Source organism: Dromiciops gliroides, chromosome 3, assembly GCF_019393635.1.
Source record: "Dromiciops gliroides isolate mDroGli1 chromosome 3, mDroGli1.pri, whole genome shotgun sequence".
Lineage (NCBI taxonomy): Eukaryota > Metazoa > Chordata > Mammalia > Microbiotheria > Microbiotheriidae > Dromiciops > Dromiciops gliroides.
This window is the reverse complement of record NC_057863.1, coordinates 355,337,799-355,357,068: the sequence shown is the minus strand read 5'-3', so window position 1 is coordinate 355,357,068 and position 19,270 is coordinate 355,337,799. Positions and strand designations below refer to the sequence as shown.

General features: G+C 41.8%; 1 protein-coding gene across 5 annotated transcripts in view; it reads left to right on the top strand.

The window, feature by feature from the left end:
• GRIK4 (glutamate ionotropic receptor kainate type subunit 4) overlaps positions 1 to 19,270 on the top strand; it is a 714,483-nt gene that overhangs the window by 670,917 nt on the left and 24,296 nt on the right. For all 5 annotated transcript variants that reach the window (XM_043998089.1, XM_043998087.1, XM_043998088.1 and 2 more), the window contains 3 exons: positions 2,962 to 3,135; positions 8,064 to 8,229; positions 10,137 to 10,362. In XM_043998089.1, coding sequence (XP_043854024.1) covers positions 2,962 to 3,135; positions 8,064 to 8,229; positions 10,137 to 10,362 — 566 coding nt within the window. The remainder of the gene's footprint in view (positions 1 to 2,961; positions 3,136 to 8,063; positions 8,230 to 10,136; positions 10,363 to 19,270) is intronic.

The window sequence follows — 19,270 nt, the reverse complement described above, 5'->3', positions numbered from 1 at the left end:
GGAAGTAAGAAGCAGGTGAAAGCCGACCTCTGGCTAGAAATGGAGTGATCCAAGAGGGGCTAGTGCCTCTCCCACAGGGCTGCCAGCCTCATCCCATCTGTCCATCTGTCCATCCGCCTACTTGAATATTTTCTGTGTGCGGGCACACACAAATACACACACACACACGCACTCATACATATACATACACATACACACACACACACACACACACACACACACACACACACACACACACACTGGCAGGCAGGTTTTGCCTGAAATGTCTCCCTCCCCTCCTGCTGGGATTGATTTGGAATCCTGGTAATGAGAGATGGGTGGTGCAAGATCACTCAAATTAAGAGCTGTGCATTTGGCTGCCCCAGCCTCAGCCTGTGCCAGGATCTGCCTCAAAGTGCTGAGCGACAAGAAATGGAGCCTGGGAGACAGTAGTGGGGGCCTGGAGGCGGCTGCAGCACAGATGGGGGAGGAGGACCCACTCCTCAGGGAGATGATCACCCAGCTCTACCCCAGTTACGCTTATGTAAACATAACTGCCCTTGTTATATTGGAATGGGGTGGGAGAGAGGGAGACTGATGGAGGTACATGGGTCCTAGGATGGGAGGGGGTAAGGGGGACAGAGCACAATAAAAAGGGGGGGATTCTTAGGAGCAGATCTGGGCTAGAAAGTCTGGTCTGTATAGGAAGAGAAAAGAGGAGAATCCCCCTAAGGGTGATTTGTTCCTGTGGCCTATGGGAAAACCTCCCCTTTTCCTGGAGCACCAGAGGCTTGAACCCAAGGCTTGTGGGTTCTAAATATCATCATGAGAAGGTGTTTGCCCTGATAAAGGGAAATGATCCCACCTTGAGCCAAAGATGGCACCTGACCACGATATTTCAACCTAGAGTATTTCTCTGTGATTCTCTCCCCACCTTGAGACAATGGAAATGAAAATCCTTCCTCTCTGCCCTTCTCTCACTAATGTTACAGGGGCTTAGGGAAACGTGCCACTTGTGAAGGGCTTTCATATTTGTGCTGAGAACTCCTTAGGACAAGCCTAGATAAATCCACTGTTGATTCTTCTTGGTTTCTGGCCTTTTCCCTAGCAGCTTCTGGGTCTGACCAATCAGTTACTGACCCAAAACTTCCAGTTTTGTATTGGGTTGGAGGAAAGGCCTTCCCTAGGGGAAATTTGTTCAGGGGCCTGAGTGGAAACCTACCTTTGCTGAACAAAAGTAGCCTGAACCCCTGCCTAGGGACCTGGCATCCTGGCCCGGGCCACTCTGGAGAAGTTGTGCCATCTCAATCATCCTTTACAATCCAGGTCAGAATCAGGGTTAGTAAAAAGCTCTTGGTAAATTAAATCCAGTTGAGTCGAAAAGGGCTCATCTGTGTATGAGCTGGGCAGCCTACATTCTCTTGGAATTAGCAGCTGGTGCCGGGTTTGACAGGCATGAGGTGCAAATCGGTCTCTTTCCCCTCCCCCTACAGGTGGGCTTATCCAAAGCTACCTGTGCTGGCCCTCCCAGGTATTGCCACTGTTAAGTGACTGTTGTTACTGACAACTGGCAAGATGTCCAGGAACTAACATGCTGTCTGATACCTCCTGTCTCCATTTCACTGCATTGTCTGCTGTGAGGAATTGTGTGGGGTTTAGGGGGATTTTAGGATTTTGCCTGAATCCCCTTCCTACTGCTGTCTTTATCATTCACTTTCCCCATTTCTGATGGAATCCTTGTGACATGATGCAGCAAGTAGATGACCATCACCCACTTGAGATTTGTATGATGGTCTTGGAGCCTGGCCACAAGCAACTTCCAAAACCAGCTGGGTGGCTGCTGCACTGTCCTGGCTATAGGCTAAAGTTTTCTTAATTTAATCTATCCAGATTTGACTGAATTCAAGGACTAAGTACACCTTCTTCCCCATCCCTTCCTCCCAAAACACACCTATACACTCATCACCATTGTAATTACCACAAAAGATTTAAGTGCCCAATTATTTGTACTGTTATACCAAGTAAAACACAAAAAAAATTCCAGGCCCTGCCCTCTGGGAACTTACAATCTAATAAAACACACACACACACACACACACACACACACACACACACAGCCATTTTGGACAGGACATCATGATGTTACTGGTGGCAATGTGAGATTAGTGCTGCTGAGATGACAATAACTCACATTTCTACAGCACTGTCCCTCACAACTCTGGGAAGTAGGTGGTATAAATATATCCCATTTTGCAAATGAGGAAACTGAGGCTCAGAGAGGTAAGCAATATGCCCATGGTTATATGACTGAGTTGCAGAGCTCAAACTCTTGTCTCCTTGCTGCTGGCTGTAACCCATTGTTCTTTCTACTGCAGTAGGGAGCCTAGCAGTATTAGAAACATTCAATTGAATTATGGACAGACTATAAGCCATTTACATTATATACAAGCCATAGGTAAGTGCATGCCAAGGACAAGGAGCATGGGTGAGGGAGGAAGAAAATGACTGAGGGACTGTCAAGCCAAGATTTGGAAGGGCGAAGGAAAAAATACTTTGCATGGAAAAATGGCCAGTTGAAAAAAGTTTATTTCAGAATCTGTTGAGATGATAAAAGAGGTAATGTGTGAGCAGGTTGAGAAAGTAAGGGCATTCTATGTGTAAGGAGCTACTTAGTGAAGACTCATTGGGGAAAGTGGATGAAGGAGACTTTCTCTGCCAATATAATTAGATTCATAGTTTGGTAAAAGGGATCTTGGATACAGACTCAAGTCCCTCATCTTACAGAGGAAAAAATCTGAAGCTGACAAAGGTGAACTAATTGGCTGAAGGTCACCCTAGACTAGAGCTCGGGAATCCTGATTCCCAATATAGAGGTTGTGTTTCCTCCCCTCGTCCCACTGCACCCTATCCCCCTCCCTCCACCTCCAGCTGCCTCTTCTCTGGCCCTGGAGCATGCTCACTTTGGCCTTTCTGTCTCCACAGGTTGACGCCCTACGAATGGTATAGCCCTCACCCTTGTGCCCAGGGCAGGTGTAACCTTCTAGTGAATCAGTACTCCCTGGGAAACAGCTTGTGGTTTCCTGTTGGGGGCTTCATGCAGCAAGGCTCTACCATTGCCCCACGCGCCTTATCCACTCGATGTGTCAGCGGGGTCTGGTAAGAACCCAAGACAGAAGTGGGGTCAGGTACCAGGAGGCCATTCTAGACCTCTGGGGTCAGAGGAAGAAAGTCCACCGTGGATGTGTTCTCATTCTGAAAGTGTACAGACACCTGATCTACTGCTTCTTCTATGGCAAACTTCTTGCCCACTGGGAAATTCAAAGTCCTTTTGAAAAAAAAAAAAAAAAGAAAAAACCTCCAGGTGGTATTCATAAATTGAGCCCTGGGAGCCATTCATTATCCAGATGAGATTTCTGTAACCCTTGTTAGCCTCCCTTTCTTTGCCATGGCTCTTTATTATTGTGTGTGGAAGAGAATCATGGACCCACAAAGGTAGAAGAAGCCTTAGGGATCATCTAATCTTATCTTCTGCTCAGTGAATGAATTATTTCCCCATGGGAACTGGCTCCAGTACATCCCTGCAATCATTAGGAAGTTCCTCCAGCAGCATATACCTCCCTATAACTTCTACACATTCGTCTGAGTTCTCCCCTTTGGAACCAGGCAAAATGGGTATAATCCCTCTTGACTAATGCAGATTTCCAAATATCTGAATACCTTTCTCCTGTCTCCTCTTCTCCTTCCTTCATACTTCCTATTCTTGGAACTATATCTCACACAACATAGATTCACATCCCCTCCACCATTTTATTCTTCTCCTGGACACACTCCAGTCTATCAATGTCCCTCCTAAAACATGGTGCCCAGATGTGACCCAAATAGTGCAGAGAGAAGGGGAACTATTGTCTTGCTCATTCTAGACATTATTCTTCTATTAATGCAACCTAAGTGGTTCAGTGCATAGAGTCCTGGGCCTGGAATCAAGAAGACTCATCTTCCTGAATTCAAATCTGGCCTCGGACATTTGCTAGTTGTATGACTCTGGGCAAGTCACTTAACCTTGTTTGCCTCAGTTTCCTCATGTGTAAAATGAGCCGGAGAAGGAAATGGCAAGCCACTCCAATATCTCTGCCAAGAAAACTCCAAATGGGGTCATGTAGAATTGGACACAACTGAAAAATGACTTAACAGCAAGGTAAAAACAAAAGTCTATAGAATATAGGTTTCTGGTTGTAGATTAGCTTATCCCTAAATACAGATTTGCTTGGCTACCACATGTTAGAGCCCTGTTTCCTTTCCCTCTGCCTCAACTCTATCAATGATGAACTATGAGAAAAAGGTCCTTTCCCCCACAAAAAGGAGGTGGGATCCTAATTCCCCCAAAAGTCAGCCGTGCTGGTATAGGAGGAATGATCTACCTCAGTATCTGGAGAGAATTGTGTAGCTCTGAACAATGAAAACTGGGGCTAATAGAAAGGTAAAAAATCCGAATTGGGAGAGGCCAGGCCTTCTCTGGATTCTGATCCCTTGACCCTTCTGTTTTTGTCCTTATAGAACATCCCTCTCCTTCTCTGTTCACCTAAATATGCCCGATTCTCCCTATCCAAAACATTTCTCATTTTATAACTGTTTCTGGCCCAAAGCAAGAAGGATGCTACAGATTGTTCTGCTGCCTGGTCCACTGGCTGCCTCAGTGATGATTTAAATAGTCACATCCAGGTTGCTTGGTAACTCTGATCCAGAGAATATGTGTGAGTGTGGCTCTGACACTTAATAAGAGGCCATCATGTGATAGACTCTACACTGTCCCTCTCATGACATTGTGCCCCCCTCAGATTCCTTGGGCTTTTCTGTTATTAAATCAGAATCATAGCTTGGTCCTTTGCCTGTGAAAGGTTGAGAGGGGCTAGATACAGGGGCATCTTAATCAGCCTTGGTCTCCTTACTCAAAGTAAAGTAGCAGATGATGGTGGCATGGGAGGCCAAAAGAGTGCCAACTTCACAAATGAAATACTGCCCTTATGCAAATATGGCCCTACTGACCCACAGTCATCAATAAAGAATGAACTCAGAGTTGTTTTTTTAGTAGTAGGGCTAGGCTTGCAAATTTAAAAATGTAAACCATATGGCAGGGGGCATGTTTAACCTACTTAATAGAGCACGTCATTTTAATGACTTTAGCACATTTGTGGTCATCAGGGCCCATTGCTGAGACTAAATGGGCTTTGGAAAAGAATTAGATGAATCAGTCAATGCTGGAAGTAATAGGCATTTTTATTTGGCATATTTAAGGGAAAGTACAAAAGAGAAGAACATATGCCTTAACTAGAGACACCCAAGGAAGTTCAAGAAGCAGGGGCAACAAGGAAAGGGTGTTAGAGAAGCCCAATGAGCTTCACGCTGAAATGAGGTCTGAGACACCTCCAAACCAGAGGATACTCTCAGCTCTGGAGCTGGAACTAATATTTCTATACCAGAGCTACCCCAAGGTTGTCATATTAGGTTAGAAATTGATACCTCCAAAGATGGACAGGGAAGTAGCTGGGAAAGAATACAACTAGGGGTGCACTATTGTCTTGAGGTATAGCAGGATGAAGATCATGATGGTCTAGGTCCATGCTTCAGGGCAATATACTCGATTCATAGGTTATTGCCACTTGCTGCTTCAAAATAACTCAGGCATTCTATAGAGTGAAGAGAGCAACTAGTTGGAACAGTGTGGATAAGAGCTCTGGGCGTGTAGTCAAGAAGACCTGCATTCAAATCTGGCCTCAGACACTTCTGAGCTGATCCTGAACACATCACTTAACCTAGTTTGCCTCAGTTCCCTCATCTGTAAAAAAAAAAAAAGCTGGAGAAAGAAATGGCAAATCACTCCTGTATCTTTGCCAAGAAAACCCCAAATGGGATCATGAAGAGTTGGACATGACTGAAATGACTCAACAACATCTATAGAGTAAAGAGAGGTCTTGCTCAAACAAGTGGTTTTCCAGTCCCAAGGTCACAGGCAGAAAGGTACCAATAAGCCACAAAAACAGAAACTTCCACATATGGAAGATCCAGATTTGAGGAATGAAAGGGGATTGGGGGGAGGGGTCCATAAAAAAGCACACAGCAGTAGTAAATGCTACTAGGCAGAAAGAGAAGACATGTCTAGGGAACAAACAGCATGTTGGGCTAAGAAAGATTAGGCTAGTAAAAAAGAGGTTTTTCCAGAGTAAAACAATTGTCTATATTTCAAATTATATAGCCAAATACAAATGAGGCTGATCCATTACTTAAAACAGGCTCTTTATATTCTCTCAACAAGCTCTCCACTCTGCCTTCCCAGTTCTCCAAAACATTGGTTTATATTTGAATATGAATGACTGTGGTTGATGATATACTCTGGAGTATTTGAGCTGACCAAAGCTATTTGGCCAACCTTGGAGTTAAATCTAGTAATCAATCATTCAATCAATCCATAAGCATTTGTTAAGTGCCCACTGGATGCTAGGGTATGGGAATCCATTGACAAAAATGGAATGATCCCTGCCCTCAAGAAGTTTACATATTCTACTGGGGGGAACAACATATACATAAATATATACTGCACACATACTCAAAATATCATTAACAAGTTGACCTAAGCAACCCTAGATAGGCAATTTCCTATAGTTGCTCTGGACACCAATGGAATCTACTTAGGAAAAGATTCATCAGGGAGCCAGGGCCTGGAAGCCTTTTAAAATGTGGTATGCCAAAAGGCTAACCCTTTTTCACTAGTTGTGTGTGTGTGTGTGTGTGTGTGTGTTGTGGGGGTAGGGAGGAACTATAGGAATAAACAGGCACTGATTATATGCTAATGAAAGTTGGGGATAGGCTAGAGCCTTCACCCCTATGCCTTGGGCTAGTATAACCTCATAGGGTATCAATATTTTCTAGAGAATAGCTTCTACTTTCCTACCAGGAATCTGAAACACCAGAGCTCTACCCCTGCCCCCTGTCCTTATTCAGTGTCAGCAATCAATCATTCAACAAGCTTTTGGTAAATACCGACTATGTGCCGGGCACTGTGCTATATCCTAGACATAAAAATCCAAAAATTCAACAGTTCCTGCCCTCAAGGAACTTGCATTTTCTTGGGCAGATGATGACACAGGAGTCAAGAAAAATGGTACATTCACACATTTGGTTCCCTCTTATCCCTTGTCCAGTCTGTTGATCAACTTGTCCCACATTCAGAAATGTATAGTAGCAAGAACCTTGCCATTAGAATCAGGAGACCTGGATTCAAATTCTACCTAAAATCTTTTATTAGCAATATGATTTTGGATTAATCACTTCACTACTCTGTTCTTCAGTCTCCTATCTCTTATATGGAAATAATAATACAAAAACTACATCCCCCCTTTATTGTGGGAAAAGTTATTTATAAGCCCCAAAGTGCTATTGAAATGTGAACTCTTTTGGGGATAGTGTGGAAAGGCTTCTTCCACTGACTTGGGAGTTGGGACAATTAATCCTAGCTCTCATATAAACCTGTTGTGAGATTCTGGTGTATCAGCTCACCTCTGTGAAGCCTCTTCAGAGCAGGGACTGTTGCTTTGGAGGTTTTCCTTTTCTTTCTTTTTCTTTTTTTTTGGCCTTATGTGTATTCCAACATTTGTGTTATGGTATTATATACCTGGCACATAGTAGGTGCTTAATAAATTCATTTTGACTGATTCTGGGCCTCAGTTTCCTCATCTGTAAGGTGAAAGATTTTAACTAGATGGTTTTAAGATCTCTTGAGGCTCTAGATTATGAAACTAGCCTCCTCTTTTTACTTCTTTCAATCATGGCTCAGAGTCCCCTTCATTCAGGAAGCCTTCTTAGATTATTCACAATCCATTGTTAATACATCTACCCAATGTCTGATATACTCTTTCATTTCAGTGCCATTTTATGCTTATCTATTTCTTTTGGTTCCATATTGTGAGAACCCCTTCCATCTTCCCTACTGCTCTCAAGGTTATGGAGCCCCTTGAGAGGAGAGAGTACCTCTGCCCTTCCCTTCAGACCACTCAGTCCACAACCAATTCACTCAAGTCCTTTCCCCATAGGTGGGCATTCACTCTGATCATCATCTCTTCTTACACGGCCAACTTGGCAGCCTTCCTGACCGTACAGCGCATGGATGTGCCCATCGAATCTGTGGATGACCTGGCTGACCAGACAGCCATTGAGTATGGCACGATTCATGGAGGATCCAGCATGACCTTCTTCCAAGTAAGGCTTCCTCTTTTACTCAGAGTCACTGGGGGTTTAGACAGAGGGAGGAGAAGGTGGGACAAAGGTGATGTGACTGTTGGACATGTGAAGTCTTTCCTCAGCCTTTACCTGCTCCTGCCATGCCCTTTCCTAATATCCAGTCTAGAAACCATAGGGATCAGCTAATACCTACCTGACAGAGTAGTCCTGGAACAAGATCAGAAAAGGTTCTTGGATAAAGATAACTTTGATGCTCTGATCCTTAACCTGATAAATCCATAGAATCTTAAGACCGGGACCTTCTGTATTCCTCCACAGCACCCTCACCAAGGTCCCGAACACAGAATGCAGTCGGATCTCTAGTACTACACCTACCCTTGCTCAGCTAGACAAGTGAACTTCCTAGTTTTACATCTTCCTAGGAAGATTTCCCACGTGGCCCAGTATATGTCTAGCCGGCCCACCAGCCAAGAAGTTCATTTTCATCTCTAACTGATGTCTAAAATGACCCCATCTTCGTAGTTTCCTCACAAGTCACATTGGATATAACTTTAGAGAACAGCACATTAATCAAGAATAGAACTTGGCCAGATTCCCAACACACTGCTTGCTTATTATTTGGAGAGTAGAGGCTGTTGTCTGATATGGGATTAAAGGATCAGTTTAGAGCCAGGGGTAAATCACTTGAGCCTCCCCTTCAGGTGATGTCTGTTTGGAAGTCATTGCTTAATGTACCTTAGTTCAGTTCCTACCTTTCTCTATTCAGGAGACTGGACAGTGGTAGATAAGACAACCTTTCCAGATTAGCTAGGAAAACCCCCAGGTCACAGGTTCAACAGATTAATAATAATAATAACAGTAACAGTAACAAGAGCTTTAAGAATTGCAAAGCACTTTACAAATATTACCTCATTTGATCTTTACAACAACCCTGGGAGGTTAGGTGTTATTATTATCCCCATTTTATAGTTGAGGAAACTGAAGCAGAGATTAAGTAACTTGCCCAGGGTCATACAGCAGGTAAGAATCCAAGGCTAGATTTGAATTATGATTGCATATTTATTAACTGTCTACTATATGCAAGACACTGTGTTAGATTTTGGGGATAGGAATGAAAAATGATAGTCATTACCCTCAAGGAGTTTATAATCTACAATGAAGGAAAACGCAACATGTTCACAAACAACTCTGGTTGGAGATAGAATGGGATCTGCATAAAGGAGAGATTCAGACCAAGTGCTCAGAAACTTAAGAAGGGAAAGATCCCTTTGGGCTGTGAGTTACAGAAGGCTTTCTGAAGGCAACAGCCTTGAAAAAATAAAAGCATTACAATAGGTGGTTAACTGGAATTTCACCCAAAGAGAGAGGACTTTGTTCTAGGAACAGAGATTACCAGCCCAAGTGAGCAGGGAGAGGGCAGGATGAGATCAGCCAGCCAATAGGACACTTGGCAGAATTTATAAGGGTCAGACCATTATGCCTGCCCCCTGGATAAAATGTGAAAACACAAGTCCCCTCCTAGGCCATTGGTCTCTAGGTTAGACCAAATCTCACAGCAACTTTTGACCTCAGCCTGTTTCCTCCAAGTTCATACACCTCTTAAGAATGAGAAGAAGAAAGCACTTTTACATGTAATTTCTTTGTTGAAATAGTGGGGGAGGGGCAGCTAGGTGCTGCAGTGGATAGAGCACCAGCCCCGGATTCAGGAGGACCTGAGTTCAAATCCAGCCTCAGACACTTGACATTTACTAGCGGTGTGGCTCTGGGCAAGTCACTTACCCTCATTGCCCTGCAAAAAAAAAAAAAAATAGTGGGGGAGAATGTTCTGACTCCTAACGTTATTGGTCCAAGCTTGCCTCCCTCTCCCTGAAACCCACTCAATTCTTCCTTCATTCCCACCCCACTGCTATGTGCTCTTTCCCCAGAATTCCCGCTACCAGACATATCAGAGGATGTGGAATTACATGTACTCTAAGCAGCCTAGTGTGTTTGTGAAGAGCACGGAAGAAGGGATTGCCCGGGTGCTGAATTCCAACTATGCCTTCCTGCTGGAGTCCACCATGAATGAGTACTACCGCCAGCGAAACTGCAATCTGACCCAGATTGGGGGCCTGCTTGACACCAAGGGCTACGGGATAGGGATGCCTGTTGGTATGCAGAGATGGAAAATCCTTGTTAATGTGGGTTCATCCAGAGAGTCAGAGGACCTAGAAACAGGAAGCTGGCACCTCTCAATGGGACTGGCAGAATTAAAGCAAACATGACGTTAGTCTGTGGGCACAGGGCAAAGCAGGGTATGCAATTGGAAGAACAGGTAGCAGGCACCACAGACCAGAGATGTGCCGGGTATGCTTGCCCATGACAGAGCTATTGCTGACAGAACATTTCAGCAGAATAAATTTTGGAAATAGTACTGGTGTATCCAAGCAGGCCCATATCTTGCTGTTATTGCTCACTTTGGTTAGGGAGACTTCAAAAACCATCAATCAATAAAGAAACATTTGTTAAATACCTCTGTAGGCCAAGCACTGTTTTAGGTACTGAGGCTATAAATACAAAAGTGAGGCAGTCCCTGCTCTTGAAGACCTTATGTTCTACTAGGGGGATACAGCATGTTCAAAAATATGTAAATTCAATAATAGACAAAATAACGACAGGAACAGTAACTATTTGGGAAGAGGAAAGGGTTTGGGGAGAAGGTAATGTGTTTTGTTTTGGACACATTGAGTTTGAGGCCTATGGAACAGATAAGTGGAGAAATCCATTTGGTGTTTCAAAATAAAAGGTCAGGAAAGAGACTTTGGGCTAGATGGATTGATCTGAGAGTCATTTGCATGGAGACAATCACTGAATTTATGGGAGCTGATGAGATTATCAAGACATGGTATATCAAGAGGAGATAAAATGGCCCAGGACTGAGCCTTGGGATATGCTCACAATTAAGGTACTCTTTGACAGCAAGGAGAGAACGCAAGAAAGTGGGTTTAGAGAGAAAGAGAATGAGTTCTGTTGTGAATATGTCAGGTTTGAGAAGTCTATGGGACACCTAAGTGGAAATATTCGGCAGCTGGGAAAGCAAGATTGGAACCCAGAAGAGACATAGGGCTAGATTTGTAGATTTTGGGAATCATCTGCACAGAGGTGATAGTGAAAATACATGGAAGTTGATGAGGTCACAAAGAAAATATATATAGAGAAAAAGAAATAACCCAGAGGATAGTCCTGGGTTACACCTATGCAAGGAATCAAAGAGTGAAGGTTGGGCAGGGGAGGGGGTTTGAATATTGATGACTCTTGGAGGTGGTATAACTGTGGTAGTCTGGACCCACCAGCAGATTTCTTCTTATCTCTGTATGTGTGTGCTCTTCTATGAGAGGCAGCAAGGAGGGAGGGTAGTGTCTGTATCCCTTGGGTTGTCTGTGTGCTTCTACAACTGTAAAGTGCCATTCTCAGGTCTGAATCCAGATCACACCTTTGGAGGACTTATTCATAGTAGCCTATCTATCAGATTCAGCCTAAAGCCTCATATCTGACTCTACCAGCTGAGACCACTCCCCTGATCCTAGTATGTATAGGATATGATAAATCATAGATGAATATTCAACTCCCAGTTATTAAGAAGCTAATTATGGGCTTGATAGATTCTCTAGGCTCTTTATATTCTCCTCCTGCTGTTTGCCTTTTGGCCAATTCTCTGCTTATTACCACCTCCACGAACTGTGGGCATGAGAAGAACAAAGAGGTAAAACCTCAAAAGAATTAATTTTGCCATTTCTTAATATCTCTGATGAAAGATTTAGTGGAGAGGGAAAAGGACACTTATTAAGTAAGATGATTTTCAAATTATTTGTGGATTTCATTAATCCTCATTCTCCCTGTCAACACATGCAATTGAGAATGAACTGTATGGTTCAAGTTGACTGGCATGGGAGGGGTTCACCGAGTTTGACCAGGGTGAGGTATGGAATTTATCCACTGGGATTGGGGGCATGCAGGTGATAGTAATGGCTTTGTGTGTGAGACCAAGTTGTAGAGGCCAGGGTTTGGGTATTGCAGCTAAATACTTAGTTTGGAGCTCAGGAAGATAGTGGAGGTATGGGTTAGGGTCAGTATTGGGGGAACTTGAGCCAAGGAAAGGCTATATAAAAGATAAGCCAGAGATGAAATGATATGGGGACCAAGACTATTTACTGAAGCTGGCAATTTGAACAGTTAGAGGAGAGGCCCCACACTTGGTCACAGGTGGAAGAGACATAGGTGTTTTAAATGAGCTGGGATGGAACTGGAGAAACAAAGAGGATGTTGTGGCAATACCTGGGCTAAGATCAAAAGCCATAGCTTCTGAAAGGTGAGCCTTCCCTCTCTGTCTTTGACAATGGGATCAATTATAAAAATTTTTTCATAGTCTTAGAATTCACTCCAAATTAGCCTGGAATGATAATGAAACATCCTCAGAATGAAGGGAGAATTCTACCAGAGCCAGAATTAACATGACCTTCCCAGAGACCTCAGTACTCCAGTTCTCATATTGATCTCCATGGGTGGGACCAAGGAACCAGTAATGAAACAGTGGCCATTAACTCCAGCCCTAATATACAAACAGTAAAACATGCCAACAGCTCTCAGCTCTGAAATGGCAATGTTTTCTGACTTCCTGAATATGTTGTCCAGTTATGTTCCTTCTGTAATGCCCACCTTCTAAGTTTGACCCAACTTGTTAGCCCTCCAAATGGAGGGTAAAGCATGGTTAAGAGCTGTAGGAAACAAGCATGTTGGAAACAAGGGTTTGGCACAATTGTGCACTGACTTCATTCGTGTTACATGCCTAATAATGGCATATGTAATTAGTGGTTAGCCATGATTATGTGTACTCAACCAGGAATCAAAGAACTTTAGACCTCTCTGAATATTTATCCATTTCAGGCATGTTTCTAATTTTGTCAAATTAGGCAACATCTTCAAAAATTAAAGGGAATGATAAAATGAACAAATACAGTGATAACACAGGACTTACCTGAACTGTCAGTGTCTGTGGTACATTAGTTCTGTGAACTGTATATGCTAGTCAGTTCAATAAGGTCTCATCATAGCTTCTAGCTATAGTTCAATTTTACCAAATTATTACATATGAAAACATTTTATTGGCTGCCATTTTATTTCAATGTGGCTGACTGAACCACAGATTTAATTTGAAATGCATTCTTTATTATATAGGAATCTAATTGAATCCTCCAAAAGCTGTGGGCAGACCAACTTGTAAAATCTTGATTTTTTTTTCAAGGCTAACCAAAACGGGAGGATATTCATGATCATTCAACTCAGTTTGGTATAATTAACTCAGGATCTAGTGACATGCATTCAAATCTTACCTCAGGCTCTTATTAGCTCTTTGAACATGGGCAGACTCTTAGAGATGGGTCCTCTTCCATTTGTACTCTGCAGGTCTTCTTCCAATAAATGGCTCTGCATAATATCTATAAAATGGTGATGAAAATACTTGTATCGGAGCAGCTAGGTGGTGTAGTGGATAAAGCACCTGCCCTGGATTCAGGAGGACTTGAGTTGAAATCCGACCTCAGATATTTGACATTTACTAGCTGTGTGACCCTAGGCAAGTCACTTAATCCTCATTGCCCTGCCAAAAGAAAGACTTGTACCATCTATCCATCTCACAGACTTTTTGTGAGGCAAGTGCTTTGCAAACCTTTAGAGCCCTAGGTAGTAAATGTGATTTATGGTCATTCATTCAATTTAATGGACTTTGGTTGAGTAGCTTCTATGTGCAAGCCACCAAGTAATGCACTGGGACTACAAAAACCAAAATTAAATGGCTCTACCCTCAGGGAGCTTAAACCAAAATTAAATGGCTCTACCCTCAGGGAGCTTCCATTCTCATGGGGGGATACAACATTTACACAAATAAGTAAGCACATATTATTTTAAGGAGAGACCACTAATACCTGAGAGAGATGAAGAAATGCTTCACAGGGGTGGTAATACCGATCATCACATATTTGCTAGGCAACTTTTCATTCAGTCCTTATCACTCCATATTGAATGCTTTATGAAGTCAATTAAATGTTCATACCCTCTGAAAATTTAGATGCTGAAAGCTTACATATTTGTTTGGGGGTTTTGTTTGTTTGTTTTGGGGTTTTTGTGGGGCAATGAGGGTTAAGTGACTTGCCCAAGGTCACACAACTAGTAGGTGTCAAGTGTCTGGGGCTGGATTTGAACTCAGGTCCTCCTGAATCCAAGGCACTGCGCCACCTAGCTGTCCCAGAAAGCTTACATATTGACATAGTTGTGTTTATGGCAGAACTTCATTATCAGTATCTCCACAAGTTTCTACTTTGAGACATCTGGCCACATCATGCCAAAAAAAAAAAAAATGGACAGATTAATTGTATTTTCTGGTTGTAGATAGCTTCTTCATTTCAGGATTTGGGGCTTTGTCCCATGATGGTGAACTGAACTTTCCAAGTTTCATTTGACCTTATTTTTCTGATGAAACCTCAATTCCTGAACCAAATGTAATTGACAGTATTCTATTAAAGATAGAATTGTGCTAAACAAAAGTCCTATTATCTGGTTATCAAGAGAAGGAGAAAACAGATTGAGGTATATAGGAGGTAGGCTCAAACTAAATTAAGCTGAGCACTGTAAAGGTTGGGGGGTGATGCCAAGTGATTAGGTTCTCTCTGCTGACAGACATGAGAAAGTTTCTTTATCATGCTCCAGGCTCTGTTTTCCTCAGTCTTTGACTATTCCATGTAAGTAACTGGAGGATGGAAGGAGGAAAGGAAGGAAGGAAGAAAGAGGAAAGGGAAGGAAAGGAGGGAGAAAGGGAGAGAAGGAAGGGAGGAAGGGAGAGGGAAAGGAGGGAGGGAGGGAGGGAGAGAGAGAAGGAAAGGGGGAAAGCAAGCAAACAACTGCTAATCAGGCTTTTTAAATTTCTGAATAAACTGTGTGCAGTCTGGTCATCAACTAGTTAGAGCAAAGGTCAAAATCAACACCAAATTAGAAGAAAAGATAAAAATGAGGAGGAAAACTGTAATGCTTCTAACCTGTTCAAGCAAGCTATTAACGGGTGGGGGGGGGAGGGAAAAGAGAAAAACGGAAAATGCACTGATTCTGATTATTGCTGCTTCCTACAGAAGTTTAACAGATATAAGCAGTCACCACAATACAACACGGAAGCCAAAAGAACCCCATACCCCTTTAGTCAGCAATGTCTTTTCCAGGAAGAAAGGCATGGCAGCCTAAAACAACAACTGTTTGTAATATAAACTGATAATAAAATATTATTGAGGAAAATGATAGAAGATTACCAACAGTGTTGTTTCACAAGAAAGTCAAGAGCAGTAAAGGAAAAAAGTAATCTGCTGAAAGTTTGGCACGAAAGCCAACTGAGTCAGATCATTCCAAGAGCATTTGTAGATTAACCTGTAAAGAAAGCAACAGAGGAATGAAAAATGAAACACATCCACCAGCATTTGTGTATAACACTATCTTCATTATCAGTGAAAGCAGAGATGTCTAATGCACTAGATGAAGAAATGGCCTTAACAAAAATGAAGACAGGAAGAGCAACAGAGCCAGACCCATTAAAAACAGAAGAAAGCCATGCTTGGCAGGACAACACTTTTTAAAGAACCAAGGGATTGATGCTTAACATTCAATTCAATCAAGGTTTTTTGCTTGTTTGTTTCTTTCATTTTATACTAAGCACCTCCTGTATATGTCAGGTGCTGTGCTAGGTTTTAGGGATATAAAGAGAAGAAAAAAAAACCCCAAGGAACTTACAATCCGAGAGAAAGCAATAGATACACAAATAAATGCAGAGTATTTAGGGGTACTAAGTAGAGCAGTCACAGCTGGGAAACCAGAAAAGACTTCAAGTAGGAATTAGTGAGGCAAAAGTGAGGAGGAAGAGCAGCATTCCAGGTATGACGTATAAAGATACAGGGGTAGGATATCATATATAGGGAGAGATAGTACTTCATTTTGGTTGGGACATAGATTTCGTGATTTGGGACAGCTATGTGGTACTGTGATGGAGTGTCAGGCCTGGAGTCAGAAAGATCTGAGTTCAAATCCAGCCTCAGACATTTACCAGCTGTGTGACCCTGGGCAATTCACTTAACCCTGTTTGCCTGAATTTCCTCATCTGTAAAATGAGCTAGAGAAAGAAATGTCAAACTACTCTACTATCTTTGCCAAGAAAATCCCAAATGGGGCCACTAAGAGTTGGTCACCACTAAAATGACTGAACAACAAGATTTTGTGAGCAGTGACATGAAATCAGTCTGAAAAAATAACATTGGGTACATTTTATGAATGTCTTTAAAGGCCCAACAAAGGAGTGTGTATTTTATCTCAGAAGTAATAGGGAGCCACTGAAGCTTCTTTAGCAGACTAGTAACAAGATGGCAGCTGTGCTTTATGAGCATCAGTTTGTTATTAGAAATTTATCTGAAAGCAGAGAAGAAACTGGACAATGAGAAAAAGCAAGGACTGTTTTACAACCCAAAAAGAGATCCAGAAGACATCAATAACAACCAACCTGCACACTTACTTTCTCATCTCTATAAAATCTTTATGAGAATGAGCTACACATGTATCAAGGACATTCTTGGTGAAAATATAGGAAAACAGGCAGGCTTTCACAAATTATTTTCCATAGCAGACCACATATTCACAGTCACAATTAACTGAAAGGTACAGAGAATACAAGATCCTGCTGTGTTTATTATTTGTTGATTATAGGAAAGAATTTGACTCAGCAGAGAAAAACACAGCCTGAAAGGCTCAAGGTGTCTCTTATGCAGACGTTAAAATTGTATAAGATTCCTTAATGGGTATAGCCACACAGATAACTTTGTTCTGTGGTTCTCTGATTATCAATAGAAAGCGATGGAGAAAACAAGGAACCATGTACTCAGCAGTGGTGTTCATAATACCTGTGGAGGGAGTCCTTCAGAATTCAAATGGAAGAGGACCCTATAAAGAACAGTCTCCTACTTACTCTAATCTGGGAATTACATTTTGTTGATTTCATCAAACCCAAAAAAATAGTACAGAGTCTCTACAACTAGACCCATGACTGTTTAAGAGTTGAACTTAGTGATTCATACAGGGTAAAAATGGCAGGTGAAGAGTGCCTTTTGACCAGACTATGATATGCAGTTGGATGGTCAGTCCATTGAGTTTGTCCATAGGTACATATATCTTGGATGGGCATTATTTATGGGTTCATAATTGAATAGGAAGAAGAGAGAAGGTTGGATTGCAAATAGGAAATTATCAGGATATAAAATATTGCTTTAAAAAAACACATATTAGTTCAGATATACTTTTTTGAGGAGGGGTCCAAGCCTGTATTTTTTAGCTGTATAGATAATTCCTGGTATGGAAATATCCTTTATCAAATAGATCAGTAACTTGTGCCACCTACTCATTTAACTTCCCTGGGCCTCTTTCTTCATCTGTAAATTAAGAGGGTCTGGGGGTTGACTAGATGACCTCTAAAGTCATATTATTGTGATCTGTAATATATGGTCTTAGAAAATTGTCTGGAAACACTGAGATGTTAAGTGACTTGCTCATAGCATGTGACAGAGGTGGTACTTATATTCAAACCTCTATCTTCCTGACTCCCAAGACAAGCTATCTATCCACTCTCCAGTGAGGGATGGTTGTGAATCTCACATTCATCTCCAAAGAATCAAATGAGAACAGAGAAAGACATGGTGGATAATCCTATGTAAGCAGGCTGTAACATATTACCAATAACTTGCCCATGAGAAGCTCTCAGAAAAAGTATGAGTTTAAAAGGTGATGAGCTGGTTAAGTAGTAAATAAAAAGCATGGACAAAAGGGGAACAGCCTAAGGTCTTCACTGATATGTAGAAGATGTTAAAAGATCTGAGTAAGGCCTCCAGCACATAGGGTAGCTTCTCTTTGGAGGATTTATGAAAGGACAGGGACATGAATTGTAACCTATACCCCTGGAGAAAGAGATGAGAGACTGATGAAAGAGGAGGAGAAGGAGAAGTATTAGTAGGAGGCAGAGGAGAAGTAGTAGTAGAAGAAAGAGAAAAAGTGGTGGTGGAAGAAGAAGATGAAGATGAAGAAGAAGAAGAAGATGAAGAAGAAGAAGAAGAAGAAGAAGAAGAAGAAGAAGAAGAAGAAGGAGGAGGAGGAGGAGGAGGAGGAGGAGGAGAAGGACAAGGACAAGGACAAGGACAAGGAGAAGGAGAAACTGTTGAATAACTATGGTGACTGTGACTCAGCTTCTTCTACCTCTAGGACTACTATTGACTATGTCAACTAAAACACTCCAAACTGCTTAAAATGTTTGAGATAATATAAGGTGAAAGAGGGATTTGACTTATCTCCATTCAGGAGAATTATGAATGCTAAGTGAAAGACACCAGGAAGCAGACTTCAGTTCAATATAAGAAGGAATCCTGAGAAGCCATCCAAAAAATGGAACAGGCTACTTTGTGAAATGATGAGCTTGCTGCTTCCACTAGTATTGAGAGGTTGGATGACTACCCATTAAGGGTGTTGTAAAAAGGATTCCTACCTTCTGCAGACCATCAGCCTAAATGGTTCCTAAAGTCCCTTTCAGCTTTAAGATTCAATTATTTTATTTGGAAGGAGTTTGGAAGGCAAAACAACACAATAGAGATGTAAGGCTCTGTAACTAACTTGCTTTGTAAATCTGTATAAGTAATGCAACTTTTGGTGACCTCAATTCTGTCATCTAGAACATTCATCTCCAAACTTTTTCGATGGTGCAGCCTATAAGTAAAAAATTAACATTTTAGTTTATAAACAGCAGTAAATAAAATATTTCTATTCATAAACTATATGTATAGTTTATATTTGTAATATATACATACATAGTTTATACATATAGATTACTATTGTATATATTTTTGAGCATTATAAAACTTAAACCAAAATGGAAATTTTAAAAGGATGAGATAAAATTGAAATAATATTTCCAATGGCTCTATAGGGAATCATTGGAATTTATTGAGGAGGGAAG